Here is a 16,368-nt window from a genome sequence, read left to right on the forward strand (position 1 = left end):
ATGGCTAACTCTTGGTTACTATTACCAGTTTTCCTAACCACCCAGAATTGTTACAAGCTTTACACATGCATATTCCCTGTGAGTAAGCATTCCTATTCAAGGTTTGGACAAAACTCAGCAGCCCTTTTTCGTGCGGCTGCTGATAAAAACGGGATCGCCAACATGATCGCCAACGTCTGATAACGGATATGGCACAAGAAGAAGAAGAAGAAGCATTCTTTGTTCTTGCCAAACAGGCTCCACTTTTCCAGGATTCCCAATCTCTTTTTTAAGTGTGTGCCATAGCCTGGCTTTGCTTTAGCAGACAGCCCATCACAAGTGCTGAAGGGTTTTATCTAATTCCCGTCCCGTTAAAAGGGGGTATTTCTACAAGGGATTTTAAAAATGAAATGCTGGCAGACTCCCAGTATTTCTTGTTTCCCCTAGGGCAGAAGATGGAGATGGCATTATTTTGGGCACAGCCTTCATCAGCCTTTCCCAGATCTCTTGCGCAGGAGCTGAAACAAAAAGTAAGAACTTTCCCACCCTCTTTAAGACTTGTGGACTTCAACTCCCAGAATTCCCCACCCAATATGGTTGGCTAGGGAATTTGGAGAGTTGGTCCACAAGCCTTAAAGTTGCCACCTTTGGAGACCCCTGTCCTTGAGGATGCTTCAGAAGCTGCAACAAAGGCAGAACCTCAAGATCATAGGTCTTCAACAGAAGCCCGGATGCCGTCAGTTGCATTACGACATCGTTGCACAATTACATCATTTGCTTGGATGGGATTGTGATCTCCATGATGTCATTTGCCTCCCATGAACATGACAATATTATTTGTAGAGCCAGACAATGTTGAAAGCTCCATCTTGTCTCCACTAATCATCCACTGGGCCACTTTCAACATGTTCCCGTTTGGTTTTAAAGTCCCTAATCCGGTGCTGAGTTCTTTCCCTGAGGTGGCAGCTGTTTCCAAGCTCACCCAATTCTTAACTTTTGGAGGCAGTCCCTAGTGATGGTATTAGCAGAATGTGTGGCATCTTATCCCACCCATTCACATCTAACCGCATCATGGGACCATTTCAGTCGCAAACATCCCTGACCCAGGACCCATAACCCTCCAGATACCTGGATTCAGTTCTCTGAAGTGTCAGCAATGAACTGTTGTAAAATCAGGACTACTTGTATTGTTACCCCTCTGTTCTTCTCATTCCTTTCTGACATCTTTTCTACTTTGCATTAAAAAAATCTCTAGACTGATCACTTCAGTGGGATTTGGGAACTGGACTGAGGCTTTTGGGAAATAAGCCAAGAGAACCCCTGAATTCATCAGCCAGTGTACAAATCCATTTTTCTCTTAAACTTTTTGTTTCCAGAAGAGACCTCAGGCTTCTTACCTTGCTTTGGTCCCAGCTTTCTCACCTTCTACGGAAGCCAAAAGGAGTTTATGAATCCAGCCGAATCTCCTGAGAAACGCAGGATTCAGGAGGTAAATTTGACCCATTAACCAAGCAAAGTCTTCTGAGGGGAGGTCTAAAGTGGACTGTCCATTTCTCCTGCAAGACACAGTAGCTGGAAAGCTAAACAGACTTATAGGATTATGGCACATACATTCGGAAAGAGGTCAGCCTTGCCTGCTTGTCCGTAGGTTTAGGGCTATCCATTTACTGCAAGGGTGGGGAACGATGGCCCTTGTATGACTTCTGGACTTCAACTGGCTCAGGAATATTCTGGGAGTTGAAGTCCACAAGACATAAAAGGGGGCATCGTTCTCCACCCCTGATTTAGTGGATAGACCCTCTGCAGCACAGACCTGAAATTTAGGCACCTTTTTTGGACAGTTAAGGATTTTAAGGAGCAAAATAGGTGGTGGAGATACATAAGCTCCATTATCAAGACAACAAGAGGTGAAGTCTAGAACAGTAGTTCTCAACCTGTGGGTCGGGACCCCATTTGGGGTCAAATGACCATTTCACGGGGGTCACCAAACCATGCTGTCCGCCATTTTTTTCCCTTTTCCCTAGCTGTCCTACTCCCTCTTATTGGTGGCCACACCCACTTGGGGGTCACCACAACATGGGGAACTGTATTATGGGGTCACGGCATTAGAAAGGTTGAGAATCACTGGTCTAGAACATTCAGATAGCATTTGGAAGCAGCTCAGGCAGACACCTCTATGATTCCCTGCAGTATAAGTAGAGGAAAGAGTTCCAGCACAATTAGACTTGCAAGATCTCAATAAAAGTAACTTTAACCTTTCTGTGAAGTTGATGTCTTGGTCTGATCTCTTTATGTTTCAGGCTTTCCTAATCATGCAGTCAGGAATTAAAATTATTCTTGTCGTTTTTTTTTTAAAAATCATATTCTCAGGATTACAGGCCACCATCCAATGTTGTAAATTTTATGACTTCCAAGCCCCATCCTTCCATTGAATCAACTCATGTTGAGTTGAGACCATATTACTTGACTGCATGGCCAAGACTAAACTTCCACACATTTATCAACCTGCACAAGATAAGACCCGCCAAATTTAAGAAAGTATGAAAAGATTCTTGGCAATTTTTTTTAATGCTTCTCTTTTCTTCTGACAATTGCAATCTGCTATTTATTCCACGGACACAATCTCTCCACATTTTTTTTTCCAGGAAGAAGGGACCACGTATCGTGGAAGAGTTCTTATGGAGCTGCGGACTATCAGGGAACCCATCCCGGTTCAGAAAATTGATGACATCCCTGAAGAAACTGTTAAAAAGATGCAGGTAACCTGGCAGTGAAATGGATCCACAATGATTTTGCAAGAAAATATCTCCTAGAACTGAACTATGCCGTGGACTTTCTCCAAAGTCATTTTGCAAACCTTATTTTAAAAATGTTTATGAACTTCCTGCAAATTGCTCTTCGTGGTATTTTTGAGATGCCTTGATCATTGGATGGGTGGAAGGTGTTGCTATTGGTTACCTGTATTTCCATCCCTCTACTACAGCCTTCATGGTTACCCATAGTTCCCAAACAGGAAAAGCCCTAATGAGAACTAAAGGAAGTATAAAAAGTGTAGAAACTATAGAGCCTCCAGAGATCCACACAATGACAAACATGCTATTCTTACACCCCTTTCAGTTGATTTTTTAGTAAAAATGTATTACTCTTTATTAGAAATTGAGTTCTATGCTCTATTCTGTTTAGGCTATTGGCTTAATAGTTGCCGGACACATTTAAGAGTTTTAGTAGTATATTTTTGAATTTCCCTGAAATATTTCTGTCTTAGATGGGCAGTATTGATCTTTAAATCATTGAAATTAACAAACCCATTAAGGTGAAAATGGGCAAAACATAACATTACAAAAAAAATATATCTTTTTTTCCTATGAATTTGCTGGATTGTTGCTGGTTTCAACAATGAAACTCTAGCAACTGAGCTTTAATCAATTCATCCGCTTTAATCTGAATGAATGAAAATAGTTCAGTCAAACTTATAAACCAAATAAAATAAAGTAAGAGGTTGGAAGTGGCAAATTATGTGGGGTGATCTGGGCTAACTTACACCTTTCTTGCATAACCCATGACCATTCTTTGCTTTCTCAGTACTTCTTGCCCCAGTTCCGGTATGGTCTGTGTGTGGTCTTTTACTCTGCCACCATGTTGGCTGATATCACGGAACAGATCCAGTTTGAGGTCAGCCTGGGGAACTACGGGAACAAATTTGATGAGACCTGCAAACCGTTTGCATCCACCACTCAGTACTGCCATGCTGTCTATGATGGTAAGCAAGGGCAGAAGGAAACGCGGCGTTTGGAGCAAAACCAAAGTCTCCATGCCAGATCTGCCATCACACCACTTCAGCCCGATATCACTTTGATGGCATCCTGCCATAAAGAAGGAGAGGGGGGATGGGAGGGGCTATAGGGAGGGGGATGAGAAGAACCAGAACTGCCAACCACAGTTGAGCAATCCAAGGACACAAGCATGGGAATGGAATGTAAACAACCACCAAAGAGGCACCAAAATGTGGAACTGTTACCAAAATGCCTAATTTGAATATCATTGGACATTAGCAAGATGACCAGGGAGAGGATAGTCCAGGAGAAGGGAAAAACACTGGGGTTATGTGGGAATATTCAGATCTGGCTTTGCTTACACTGTAACCACTTGCCTTTAGTAAAAATATACCTTTTGCTAGAAATGGAGGCAAGGATCTTTCTTTCCCATGGAGTCAAGTTGGGACAGGCCCAACACTCCAATACTAAATAAAGATCAATGACCTCATTTGATCCTCAGCAGCCCCCCTGTGAGCTCTGTGCAAAACCAGATTGCTTCTGTTGCAGGTAATTTCTACTATTACCTACCTTGGTATGACACTAAACCCATGGTGACCATCACTTCATTTTGGGAGGATGTTAGCTACCGCGTTGCCTGCGCAAACACCCTCCAGTTCATTCATGAGAGGCTGGTAAGACGATCTACCAGTTCTTCTTTGATTCCAGGCTTGTTCACAGGATGGGGGTGGTGATCCAAAAAGTCAAAATGGCAGTGCCTTTCCTTTTTTAAAACTTGTGCTGTGCTTCAACCATATGGTAACTGCGATTTTGACACCTCCTCGAAACCCAGGGATTGCTTCTAACTCTAAAGGCTGGAAGCAGGCAGATCTTTGGGAAATTTCCTGCATTTCTGCCCCCCCCCCTATAGCCAGAGATCACTTCACTTGAAGAGACAGGGGTGACAAGAATTGATGTCTGCTTCTTTCCCAACAGAAAAAGAATCTGGATACTCTTAAAACCATCCGCCTGCCCCATGACCCACTGGTGGGTGTTGTTTGGAAGAAGCTGCAAAAAGAATTGGTGGAAGACTGCAAGTAAGCTTTCGTGAGCCGAGGGGGATACTCTTTGGAAAGTTCTCTTTTGAAAGAAGTTTGGAAAATCAATTCTAATGAGTAACAACAATGCAGGCACATTTCTTGGCCTGAAACTAACCTGGATTTCATGCAAATATGACCCAGAGGGAAGATTCAGGGAAAGAAGTAGCTGGGAGGAAAAGGTGATCCATTGGTGAAAGAGGGCTGGTGGAGAACATCATCTTAAACAGCCTCAAATTTGGAAAAGCATTATCTCTCTGTACCTACCTAGTTCTAGGGCAGGGATAGGCAACCTCGGCTCAGGAATTCTGTGAGTTGAAGTCCACAAGTCATAAAAGAGCCAAGGTTGCCTACAGTCCTGCTCTAGGGCATCGATCTCCTGAGCCTCCATCTTTATGTACTCTTCTTCCCCCTTCCATCTTCAGGAAGCCATTACCAGCCTTGGACATCCAGAAAGCTGTGACTGTCCTTGATAAACAGCTGTGGAAACTCCGTGTTCGGGTGCTCCAACAAATCAGCAAGGCTGCAGAGAAAACCAGCTGGAAAACTCCCTTGCAGAAACTCATCCCTAAAGTTGAGAGTTGGCTGAATCAGATTACCTCAATTGCAACTGAGGTACTCCTTGTTGTAACTTCTACAGGGTAGAGGACGGAGGGGGCTGGACTGTCAGGAGGATGGGCTCTGCCCCATGAAGATGCCGTCTACCTTAACGTTCTTTCATCCCAAAATGCCTTTCTCCAATGGGTCTGCTTCACCAACGGATCCTACATGTGTCCAGAACTCAAGGGAAAGTTGGAGTCGGGGATCAGACCGTGCAAATTCACCCAAATCTATATAACCTAAAATTAATCTCTTGATTAATTTTGAAGGAACATTAGGCACCAAGGATCAAACCATTCTGAATTTCAGCCTTACAAGAGCAAGGCCAGGATTTCTGGAGGATTTGAACATTGTTTCTGAAAGTTGGCTATAAAATAGAGCAGCCTTCCCCAATCCACTCATGTTTCATTTTATCCCAAAGGTGCTTTTTTTTTCCCCACGAGGCAACTGGACTTTCTTGTTTTTCTTTGAAAAACTTCGCTTCTCAGTTTTTGAAGAGCTGAAGAAGCTTCTTGGATGAGAAGCGAAACGTCTTCAAAGAAAAACAAGGAAGTCCAGTTGCCTCATGGGAAAAAAAAAAGCCCTCTTCGGACAACCAGGGCCTGGATGACTGAGACTCTCCACAGACCTGTTTCCTTTTAGCATCCCAGAATACAGCAGGATGATAAAGAAACACATCAGGGAGACTAGGAAGTGACGGCTGCCTCTCTTTCCTTCTGCCCTTTCCAGACTCAAATAAGTATCCCAGATGTGGTGATCTGGATGCTGTGGGATGACCGGCGTGTGGCCTACACCCGCGTGAAGTCTCAGTCGATCATGTTCTCCAAAGACGGCCCCTACGCCAAAGGCAGGCTGTGTGGCAAAACACACACCCTCTTCCTAAAGGTAACAAGAGGCATTTTGCTTTGGGTCATTCTTGCTCCAATCAACTCAGGAATCGATGCCTTTGGGTTTTTCTGGTTCTCCCCAGACATTTTGCAAACCCCTCCCTATTTCCTAGAATTGCGGAACCATAGAGATGGAAGGGTTCTTAGAGGTCTTCTAGTCCCAGCGCCTGCTCAATACAGGATCTGCTAGGCAGCATCTCTCACAGAGGATCACAGACTTTGTTGAAAAGTCTGTAGAAGAGGAGGAGGAGGAGGAGGAGGAGGAGAAGAAGAAGAAGAAGAAGAAGAAGAAGAAGAAGAAGAAGAAGAAGAAGAAGAAGAAGAAGAAGAAGAAGAAAGAGGAGGAGGAAGAACCCACGCCCCCAGTCTGCCATGACAACCGCAGCCATGCCCACCCAGTAGGCCACGCCCCCCATGCCCCCCCCCGAGGGCACCACGATGCTGATGTGGCCCTGGCACTTTGCGATAAATAAGTGGGTTTTGGGTTGTGGTTTGGGCACTCGGCCTCTAAAAGGTTCGCCCTCACAGGCATAAGGCTTTCCTTCTCCTCCGCCCACCTCCCAGGATATGCAAAGCAAAACGAATTACAGCCCCATCCCGGCTGTGCTCCGGGTTCGAATGTGGATGGGGCGGATGGCCGACTGCACGGACTTCATGAGGTGCTGCGAAGGGAGGATCGCCGTCTACGCGGAAACAGTGAGATGAGGCAGGAGAGTTCGGGGTGGGGGGGGAATCCAGGATGCTCTTAGTTGGTAGGAACTGAATTCAAATCTCGGGTTAGCTACCAAGGTCACTGAATGCAATGCAGAATGCAGAACAGCAGATTGGAAGCAGAAAGAGGGATAGTTGCAGAAATAATTCTTTAAAAAGTTAGTCCACAGCTCCTCTAGTAGGTAGTGTTGAAGTGGAACAGTTTACAGGTAGTCCTCGACTTAACGACCACAGTGACATTTCCATTGCTAAGCACAGCAGTTGTTAAGTGAGTTTTGCCCCATTTTACGACCTTTCTTGCCACAGTTGCTAAGTGAACCATTGCAGTTGTTAAGTTAGTAAGTGAAGCTGGCTTCCCCCATTGACTTTGCTTATCGGAAGCTGGCTGGTAAGGTTCTAAATGGCAGACCCTGGCGTGACCCTGGGACAATGCAACCGTCATATATATATGAGTCAGTTGCCAAGCAACAGAATTTTGTAACTCTAAGGATACTGCAACGGTCGTAAGTGTGAAAACCGGTCATAAGTCGCTTTCTTCTGTGCCATTGTAGCTTTGAACGGTTACAAAACGAGGACTACCTGTATACTCCTCAGTGCCCTCTTGTGGCTAATGTTGGAATGAAATCAAAAAAGTGGTTTGGTCTACCTACCAGAATCTTCACCGCTGTCTTACAATTTTCCTTATCTCCCAAAATTAAGGTGGAGACAAAACCCAGAGATGTACATATCTATAATTTTACTTGGAGTAAGTTTTGTTTTTTTACTTATTTTTTTAAAACTTAGACAGCCACTTAACGTATCCGTAGTAATCCTGGGTAACCCACAACCACTTTCCGTAAACCCCCCAAAATAAATATAGGTATTCCTCAAACTTATGACCACTTGTTTAGCCACTAGTCAAAGTTAGAAATGGAGCTGGAAAAAGTGACTTACGAGCAGTCCTCACCTTTATGACTCTCTCAGCAGGTCCATAGTGATGTGATTGCAATTTAGGTCCTAGGCAACTGACATGTATTTAGGATGGTTGCAGCATCCCGGGGTCATGTGATCATTATTTGCAACCTTCCCAGCCAACGTCTAACATAACAGCCCCACAAAATCTCACCAGCTTTATATTTCTTGGGCTCATTTTCACCCTAGGTAAGAGGATGAGGGGGCCTCCAAATCTTGGGGGCAGGGGGAAGCTGTTCCCAAAAGACAGGGCAGCCATGGGGAAGGCGGGCCTCCCGAGTCCTGCCCTATGGCAATATCTAAGGGGAGGAATCCAGAGGTGGGAAAGAACAAGCTAGCAAGCATCCCAGCACTGGCCCATGGATGAGGGTTTGTGTTCTGATGTTTTCAGTATGAAAACCAAAAGAAAACACACGGAATATGGGGAGTCATGGATCTTATGCCGCACCCCAACTTTTCAGATGTGACTGGACAGGTCAGCCTCCCCAAAGACAAGTTCCAGCTACCCACAGGTTGGCAATGGGGAGGCGAGTGGGCTGTGGAACCCCAAAGGAGGTGAGCTGATGTATTTAATAATTATGTATTTTTTTGTCTTTAACACACACACACACACACACAGACACAAATGTCCTTGGTTCACAAGGTCTCGAAACCTGTCCACCATAAAACCCAAAATGTGGAGGACAGGAGAAAGTGAAGAAATGCTCAATAAATGACAATCCATCAAAATAATGGTGTGCAGAGCAAGTCTTGCAGGATGTCTCAAATAGTAGGACAACAGATGGAAATGATGCCCCAAAAGTGGGCATTTTGAGGAGACATCAACAAAGCTGTCCCAACAAAGGTGGGATATAATCTGGAAGGTCAAGATGCCAGCTAATGGATGGAGCTTTGATTGCATACCTGTGGACAGGCTCTTAGTTGTTGAATAGAACGGAAGTCAGCCTTTACCATTTCTTTACTAAGTTGAGAATAGCATAGAATAACAGAGTTGGAAGGGACTTTGGAGGTCTTCAGGCCCAGAGAATAAGGCAATCCCCCCTTCTTTGTGACAGCCCCTCAAGTACTGGAAGACAGCTCTCATATCCCCACTAAAATAAGAGAAACAAGGATTTGTCCATTCCAACTGTCAGAGCAGTCTGGAAGCAGATGTCAAAAAAATCAGGATGACAGTCATGCAATGGGAGTGCTGCTCCTTTTAATGCGTATGGCACATGGTACACACTTAAAAAGTGAGTGGGCTTCCGTTGCATGGCCATTAGTGCTTTCTGGATGTTTTTGACCACCTCTCAGGATATCACACCTCCTGTAGATAGAATCATAGGGCTGGAAGAAACCTTTAAGGTCTTCTAGTCCAATCCACTGCCCAAGGCGGGAGACCTCATTACATCCTGGACAAATGGCTGTCCATTTTTTTCTTGAAGACCTTCAGTGATGGAGCACCCACTCCAGGAGGCAAGCTCTTTCACTGATAGCAGCACAAACTTTCTGTTAAAACTATGTTTCTCACTAGGCTCTTGTTGGACAAAGAGACCAATTATTCTGAAGTGATGCAGGAAGTTTATGAGAACCAGAGTCGACAACCTGGCCGTCGATGGAAACCAGCCAGGATCCCTTACAGCAATGCGGTGAGTGGCTCAGATTGAAACTTAATGTTGAAGGAAAAGTCTTCAGCATGGTTCAGTCCAAGCAGGGAATAAACAACATGGCGACCGCTTTAGGAAGAAGGATGCAGTTTATTGAAGAGGAGAGCCAGACAGGAAGATGGCTCTGGAAGAAAAAAAAAAGTGAGCACATGTAGGAAGTGGGTTTTTATACCCTCTGGAGCCTTTTATTTGGAGTTGTTCCTGTGGCATGAACTTTGAGCTGAGTCTGAGTGTGCCCTTTGGTATCTCTGTGTTAATCCTATTTTGTCCTGTCTTAGAGTTTGGGTGGGATATGTAGATTTTAGGTGTCTTTGTCTTCTTAATCTTCTAGCTTCAACGTTCCTAAATGGCTTACATCTGCATTTCAAAGAGCTAGTTTCTGTTTGGGGGAGAGAGACTTGGGACTATTAAGAAAACTGGGCATGCTTTTCTGCCTCTTTAAGATCCTTTCAGAAAATATATTTTTCTGCCCTTTTAATATTTCCTTCTCTTGGGGGCTGACTTCCCACATTATAAAAGAGAAATAAGTGGATCTGTTCCTTTCCTGCTTCTTGTCGGGGAGGGTTTCTGTTTTCATTTTCCCACCACAGTTTGTTTCCTATCAACCAGTGTTAGGAAATCTTAACTACTATACCACTTTTTCCCCAATATGGTTTGGAAGCTCAACTGTGAAGAAGTTCCTAGTTCTTTAAACGTTTTCCCAAATGCTGGTGGCCAGTTTGCATACCTTGGTCTGGTATTACAGACTTCTGGGCTGTTGCATTTCAAATACATGTTTAGAACTTACTTCCTCCCATTTTCTACTCTGTGTTGTCTCCTGCCATTCTTAGAGCGGTGCCCCTACTCCCCAGAAAGAAGACATCTTGTGTCCTCCTGGATGGATCTTTGTGGAAGAATGGAAAGTGGAAGTGAACAGAGCCGTGGACGATGCTGGCAAGTGTTTGGCTGCAGCTAGATAGACATTTCTTTAGAAAATGCAACACAGATATTTAATTGAGGCAATTTTAATCTGAAAGAAAAGTACTGAGGGGAAGGGCAGACATTAGGCAAATAAATGACTGGTGATCTTGACAGTTCCAAGTGGGTCCATAACGGGCAGCGTTGGAAGTGCTGCAGCCGTTGCTCCATCATTTGCCTACGGGCCTCATGGCGCCTCTTTCCTCCTCAGGGTGGGAGTATGGCATTGTCATCCCACCAGCTGAGTTTCCTCACTCCTGGAATGCAGCTGAGAAGACCTACCACACGCACCGGAGGCGACGCTGGCTGAGGAAGCGTTTCCGGAACCTCGGCAGGGAGACCCGGGAAAATCAAATGGCTGCCTTTCTCCAACTGGTACTGAATCTTAACTTGGGGAGTGGTTGTCAGACAGAAAGTCACTGGTGAATGAAGAGGGAACTTTGGAAGCCAGGACATTTTACTAGGCCCATGGAGGGTGGCCAGAGTTGAGGGCAGGCTGACCCAGAGTGCTGGTAAGGAGACTGCCCTGGAAACCCTGAACGAGATGGTAATCTTAGCATGAAGTTCATCTATCAAGGAGATGCTCCATACGTCGTCTTCATTATAATTTATTAAATTTTATTTTTATTATTATTTTACTCATATCCCACCTTTATTATATTTACAAATAATTCATGGCAGTGAACATATCCAACAGATCTTCTTCCTCCGTTTTGTCCCCACAACAAAAAAGGGGAGATAGGTTGGACTGAGAGATAGGGACTAGCTCAAAGTCACCCAGCTGGCTTTCAAGGCTAAGACAGGACTAGAACTCAGAGTCTCCTGGTGGTTGGCCCAAAATCAGTCAGCTGGCTTTCCTAACTTGAACTCATGATGTTCCACTTTCTGGCCTGGTGCCTTAAAACCACTAGACCAGGGGTAGGCAACCTTGGCTCTTTTATGACTTGTGGACTTCAACTCCCACATTGAGGGGAAAGGGAGAGGTTTCCAAGCTGAGCCATGCTGGCTCAGGAATTCTGGGAGTTGAAGTCCACATGTCATAAAAAAGCCAAGGTTGCCTATCCCTGCACTAGACCAAAGTGGCGGCCCAACTCTTGATGATTCTGGGCACTTGCATGGGTTAGTTCCTGTTTGGTGTAGTGGCAAAGGGGCTGGTCTAGAAAGCAGAAGATGGTGAGTTCGAATCCCACCTTAGACATGAGAACCTGCTGGATGACTTTGGGCCGGTCTCTTTCTATCAGCCCAAGAGAAGGAGGAAAGAGTATTAGGAATGTTCCCCACCTTATTTCTAAAACAAATAATGGTAAAAGTGGGGTGTCAAGAATAAATAAATAAATTGCAACACTGATCATCGGCCATGCTACTGTCATAGCCTCTCTGGGTTACCCACTTGAGCAGGACTTAACTCTGGCTAAAATAAGACTTCCTAATCAGTGACTTTCTCCCTGTGGTTCCTGCAGCACTCAGACGTTAAAGTGAAAGAGGATGTCTGGGAATACGCTCCGCTCTATGGCTGGAGATTCCACCTCCAGAGGCAGCCAGATGATGTTTTTCGGCGACGCTGTTGGCGTAGGAAACTTGCTCCTGTGGCACCCAGCTTGGTGGCACCCATTTTCTACTTGGAAGGCTCCTTGGTAAGGCTCCACACCCATTTGCACTACTTGGGTGACCCTGAGGACACAAATAAACCTCCAAATGGCCTCAATGACTCTGTAAAAGAAGGCAAATGACCAGCTGTCTGCAAGGAACATAAATCCTTCCGTTCCCCACCATCCAGTCAGAGCGGAAGAAGCTTCTTGGATAAGAAGCAAAACGTCTTTTTAAAAAAAGGAAGTCCAGTGGCCTCTTGGCATTACCTTCTGGGAGGTTCTTAAGCCATAAATCCCCCAAGAGTAGTAGTACTGGGGTATTCCTTGCCAGCATTATGAATATCTCCTTTATTTCAGGGAGTAGAGGTTGGTGGCCAACAGAAAAAGAAAAAACCTGAAGCAGGAAGGAAAGATGAAAAAGAGGAGACTGAATTAGAACCAACTGCTTCACAAGGTCTCTTGAAGATGAATACTCCTCTTCTCTTCTGCGTCTTCAAGAGTGAGTTCGCAGAACTATCTTTCTGCAGTTGAGGTCCTTCAGATGGAGTGGGCTTTCACACATTAGAAGACCCAACAGTTGTGTTAGGGAAGATTGGCTTATATAAGGACAGCCACAAAGAGTGTCCAACTTATCCTTTTGAAAACCATCCATCTTAGTGCTGGCTGCAGATTTGATGAGTTCCTCTTCTATTCCTTCATTTAAATCATTTATGAAGATATCAATGAGTCCTGGGCCTAAAACAGAGCGTTGGGGTACCCCTTTGCTTATTTCCCTCCATGTAGATACAGTTCTATTGAAGACTCCACGTTTGAGTGGGGTTGGTCAGCCAGTTACGAATCCCTCACGTGGTGATGCTGTCTATCCCACATTTTTTCAAGAAGTAGGCTGTGAAGTTCTACTTTGTCAAATGTCTTACTGAAATCCAAGTATACCATTAGTGTGAACCTAAAAATTCTAAGATTCCCAAAGGGCATTCTGAGAACTGATAAAGTATCATTTTGGGAAGCTGTACTAAAGAAGCCAGAAGAAAAAGTGAACTCATAAAAAAAAACCTTCCTCTTTTTAGGTCCAGTGTATTTCCAGTTGCGCTGCTACATGTACCAAGCTAGGGACCTCCTGGGAAGCATTGTGAAAGGGACTGCAGGTGAGCATCATAAAAGAGATGCCTCCTAAACACCCAGCCAAGATAAAATTAGTTCACCCTTCCCTCATCATGTCTGTCTACTGTGAACATCCCTATTCATTTACTCAGATGCATACAAAGGCACAAGTGTTGTTCTTCCTTTGAAGTTGGGAGGAGTTGATGGCTTTTGTGATCTAGATTCCTCCCCATATGCTGGGATTAAGTCAATTTGACTTAATGCAGCTTTTCTATATATCTCCATCTTTCCTATGGAAGCAACAGTCCTTTCCACGGGGAATTATCTAGACCAGAAGAAGGAACAGAAAGGGAATTAAATTCAATGCAATGTTGTTTGTAAAAAAAAATAATAAAGGCAGGATACAAATTAAATAATTTAGTGAACTGAGGTTTTGTGTCTCTGACAGATCCTGTGGCTCATATCTCTTTCCTTCATATGAGCCACTGCACCCACATTATCAATGGTACGCTGCACCCTTGCTGGGACGAGACCCTTCTCTTTGAAGATGTTTTGATTTATGGAGAACCTCAAGGGACTGCACAGGACCCCCCCATTGTGGCTGTGGAGATCTTTGACTATGATTCAAGTGTACGTATGCGGGACCTTTCATTGGCTCACAAGAACAGAAAGTGAGCATCAGAATAGGTCACAGCTAACTGACCCTATTAAGATTCAGTCCTTGTCATTTTGGCATTTTGCTATTTTGGTTTACAATAATTTCCAGGAGATTCAAACATTATATCGGCTTATTTCACCAGTTGTTCCACCTAGCCTGAGAGTATCAGAGTATGTACTGGATGATGAGACCCATGTAATTCAACCATCCTGTTTAAAATAAGTCAAGAGTATATATTTTATGCAGAGTTTGATTGTCTCTGAACTTGGAGGGATCATGATCATGTCTGGTCTGAAGCCTAACCTCTGTGGGATACCTTACCCAATTTAGATGAAGAAAGGCTGACTTTTTTTCAACACATTTTTAACTTGGTGCTAATCAATATTCAGATTTTTGTAGACCTTCTACTCACCCCTTTGTTTTTAAACTCCAAAGGACTCATGATTCCAGGACTCAACCCCTAAACCACTCTTCCCTCCCTCTCTCCATCAAAATGACCATAATTGTGAACCTCCTCGCAAGAGAGACACCACATTACAGAATACAGAAGATAGAATACAAAATAATAGAGTTGGAATGGATCTTGGAGGTCTTCTAGTCCAATCCCTTCTCAAGCAGGAGACCTTATATTATTCCAGACAAATGCCTAAAAATCTCTTCTTAACAATCTTCAGTGCTGGAGCCCCCACAACTTCTAGAGGCAAGCTGTTTCACTGCTTGATTGTTCTCACTGACAAGCGATTCCTCCTTAGTTCTAGGCTGGATCTTTCCTTGATTAGTTTCCAGTCCATACAAAGAACATCTAACTCTACACAGAACATTTAACTCTACACAGAACATCTAACTCTACACAGAATATCCCCAAAATGTCTTCTGCATCTGGGTGGTTGTTTTATTATCGTACCCAACACCCAGATGCATCTTTTTTGCTCTCGGTTACGTTGTTCACACACCTATCCGCTTTGCATCCCTTCTTTCTGATAGGCCAGGTCCAATGATTTTATGGGAAGATGCACCTGTATTCCATCTGTGTGCTTGGACCTCAACTTACGAATGATACCCCGTCTCCAGAAGTATTCTATCACCAACAACGAAGAGGAGAATGGTTATCTCATGGCCGCTTTTGAGCTTCTCTTGGACAGGAAGGTAAAACACACATACACACACACAGTCACATTCCAGGTTTCTGAGGACCCCGGAGGAACTGTCAGAAGTACATAGCACCACATTGTCAAAGGGAACAATGGATTGATCTTTTTTCTCAGCAAATCTTGGTATTTTTGTAAAAGGAAGAAGGGGACGTGATCACGAAACTGAGTGATCTTTTCCAAGTCAAACGGTGCAAAAATGGCTGGAAATATTTAGAGGTGTAAAGCAAAAGGTTGATTCTGTAATTCTTTCTTCTATTCTACTGCAATGAAAAAAGACGCTACTATGTTTTTTTTTTCTTACTGCTTTCTGCACAGCTCTTTTTCTCTCTTTAATTTTCTTAATTTCTGTGTGTGTTTTATCTTATGGTAAACGTTAATAAAAATTTAGAAAAAAAGAAAGAGTCTGCCAGGGTGGTATGGCTGCATCTGAAAGCCAGTAACTTTGCTTGCAATTACTGCTCAGCATGGAGTTGCAGGAGAAGAGCCGGCAGAGAAGACTCAGCCTAGAATTGTTACATGCCCACAAATGAATCAGAATAGAGCTGAAAGGGACCTTGGAGGTCTTCTAGTCCAGCCGCCTATTCAAGAAGGAGACCCTAGACCATTTCAGACGAGTGGCTGTCCAGTCTCTTCTTAAAAACCTCCAGTACAGTGGTTCTCAACCTTTTTAATGCCGCGACCCCCAACCGGTCGTAAGTCGAGGACTACTCAACCGGTCATAAGTCGAGGACTACTCAACTGGTGCAGCACCGTTTGCAGAATGGGACTTTTGGCGGGCTCAGCAGGGCAGAGACAGCCTGGACAATTCAAGAGAGTCTTTTCTATTGGCTTTCAAAAGCCAATAGAATAAAAGGGAGTAGCACAGCTAAGGAAAAGGGGGAAAAAATGGCGGACTGCGTTGTTTGGCGATCCCCGTGAAATGGTCTTCGACCCCAAATGGGGTCCCGACCCACAAGTTGAGAACCACTGCTCCAGTATGAAGCATCCACAACCTCTGTAGGCAAGCTGTTCAACTGGTTAATTGTTCTCATTGATAGGACGTTTCTCCTTAATTCCAGGTTGCTTCTGTCCTTGATTAGTTTCCAAGTCCAGTCCCTCTTGAATTCCATTAACTCTTATCAAGAACCAATTTTCTGCCAACTGTTAGTTGACTAGATTCTTATGTATAGCTTGAGTAATAAATCAATTTACGTGTAATTCTGATTCTTCACAAGAGGATAGGATCTTGGAGTCCTAGTGGGCAATCACTTAAACATGAGCCAGCAACGTGTGGCAGCAGCCAAAAAAAC

The 16,368-nt window shown here is 44.1% G+C and overlaps 1 protein-coding gene across 1 annotated transcript in view; it reads left to right on the top strand.

The window, feature by feature from the left end:
• Positions 1-16,368, top strand: part of FER1L5 (fer-1 like family member 5) — a 49,558-nt gene that overhangs the window by 14,586 nt on the left and 18,604 nt on the right. Inside the window, exons 16-33 of the mRNA XM_039366913.1 lie at positions 427-509; positions 1,356-1,468; positions 2,625-2,738; positions 3,562-3,739; positions 4,302-4,426; positions 4,728-4,828; positions 5,254-5,443; positions 6,158-6,313; positions 6,880-7,011; positions 8,369-8,532; positions 9,491-9,605; positions 10,454-10,556; positions 10,792-10,955; positions 12,041-12,214; positions 12,527-12,668; positions 13,237-13,314; positions 13,719-13,900; positions 14,913-15,074. Coding sequence (XP_039222847.1) covers positions 427-509; positions 1,356-1,468; positions 2,625-2,738; positions 3,562-3,739; positions 4,302-4,426; positions 4,728-4,828; positions 5,254-5,443; positions 6,158-6,313; positions 6,880-7,011; positions 8,369-8,532; positions 9,491-9,605; positions 10,454-10,556; positions 10,792-10,955; positions 12,041-12,214; positions 12,527-12,668; positions 13,237-13,314; positions 13,719-13,900; positions 14,913-15,074 — 2,476 coding nt within the window. The remainder of the gene's footprint in view (positions 1-426; positions 510-1,355; positions 1,469-2,624; positions 2,739-3,561; positions 3,740-4,301; positions 4,427-4,727; positions 4,829-5,253; positions 5,444-6,157; positions 6,314-6,879; positions 7,012-8,368; positions 8,533-9,490; positions 9,606-10,453; positions 10,557-10,791; positions 10,956-12,040; positions 12,215-12,526; positions 12,669-13,236; positions 13,315-13,718; positions 13,901-14,912; positions 15,075-16,368) is intronic.

Source organism: Crotalus tigris, unplaced genomic scaffold, assembly GCF_016545835.1.
Source record: "Crotalus tigris isolate CLP2741 ecotype Arizona unplaced genomic scaffold, ASM1654583v1 scf7180000020455.750797, whole genome shotgun sequence".
NCBI classification, from domain to species: Eukaryota; Metazoa; Chordata; class Lepidosauria; order Squamata; family Viperidae; genus Crotalus; species Crotalus tigris.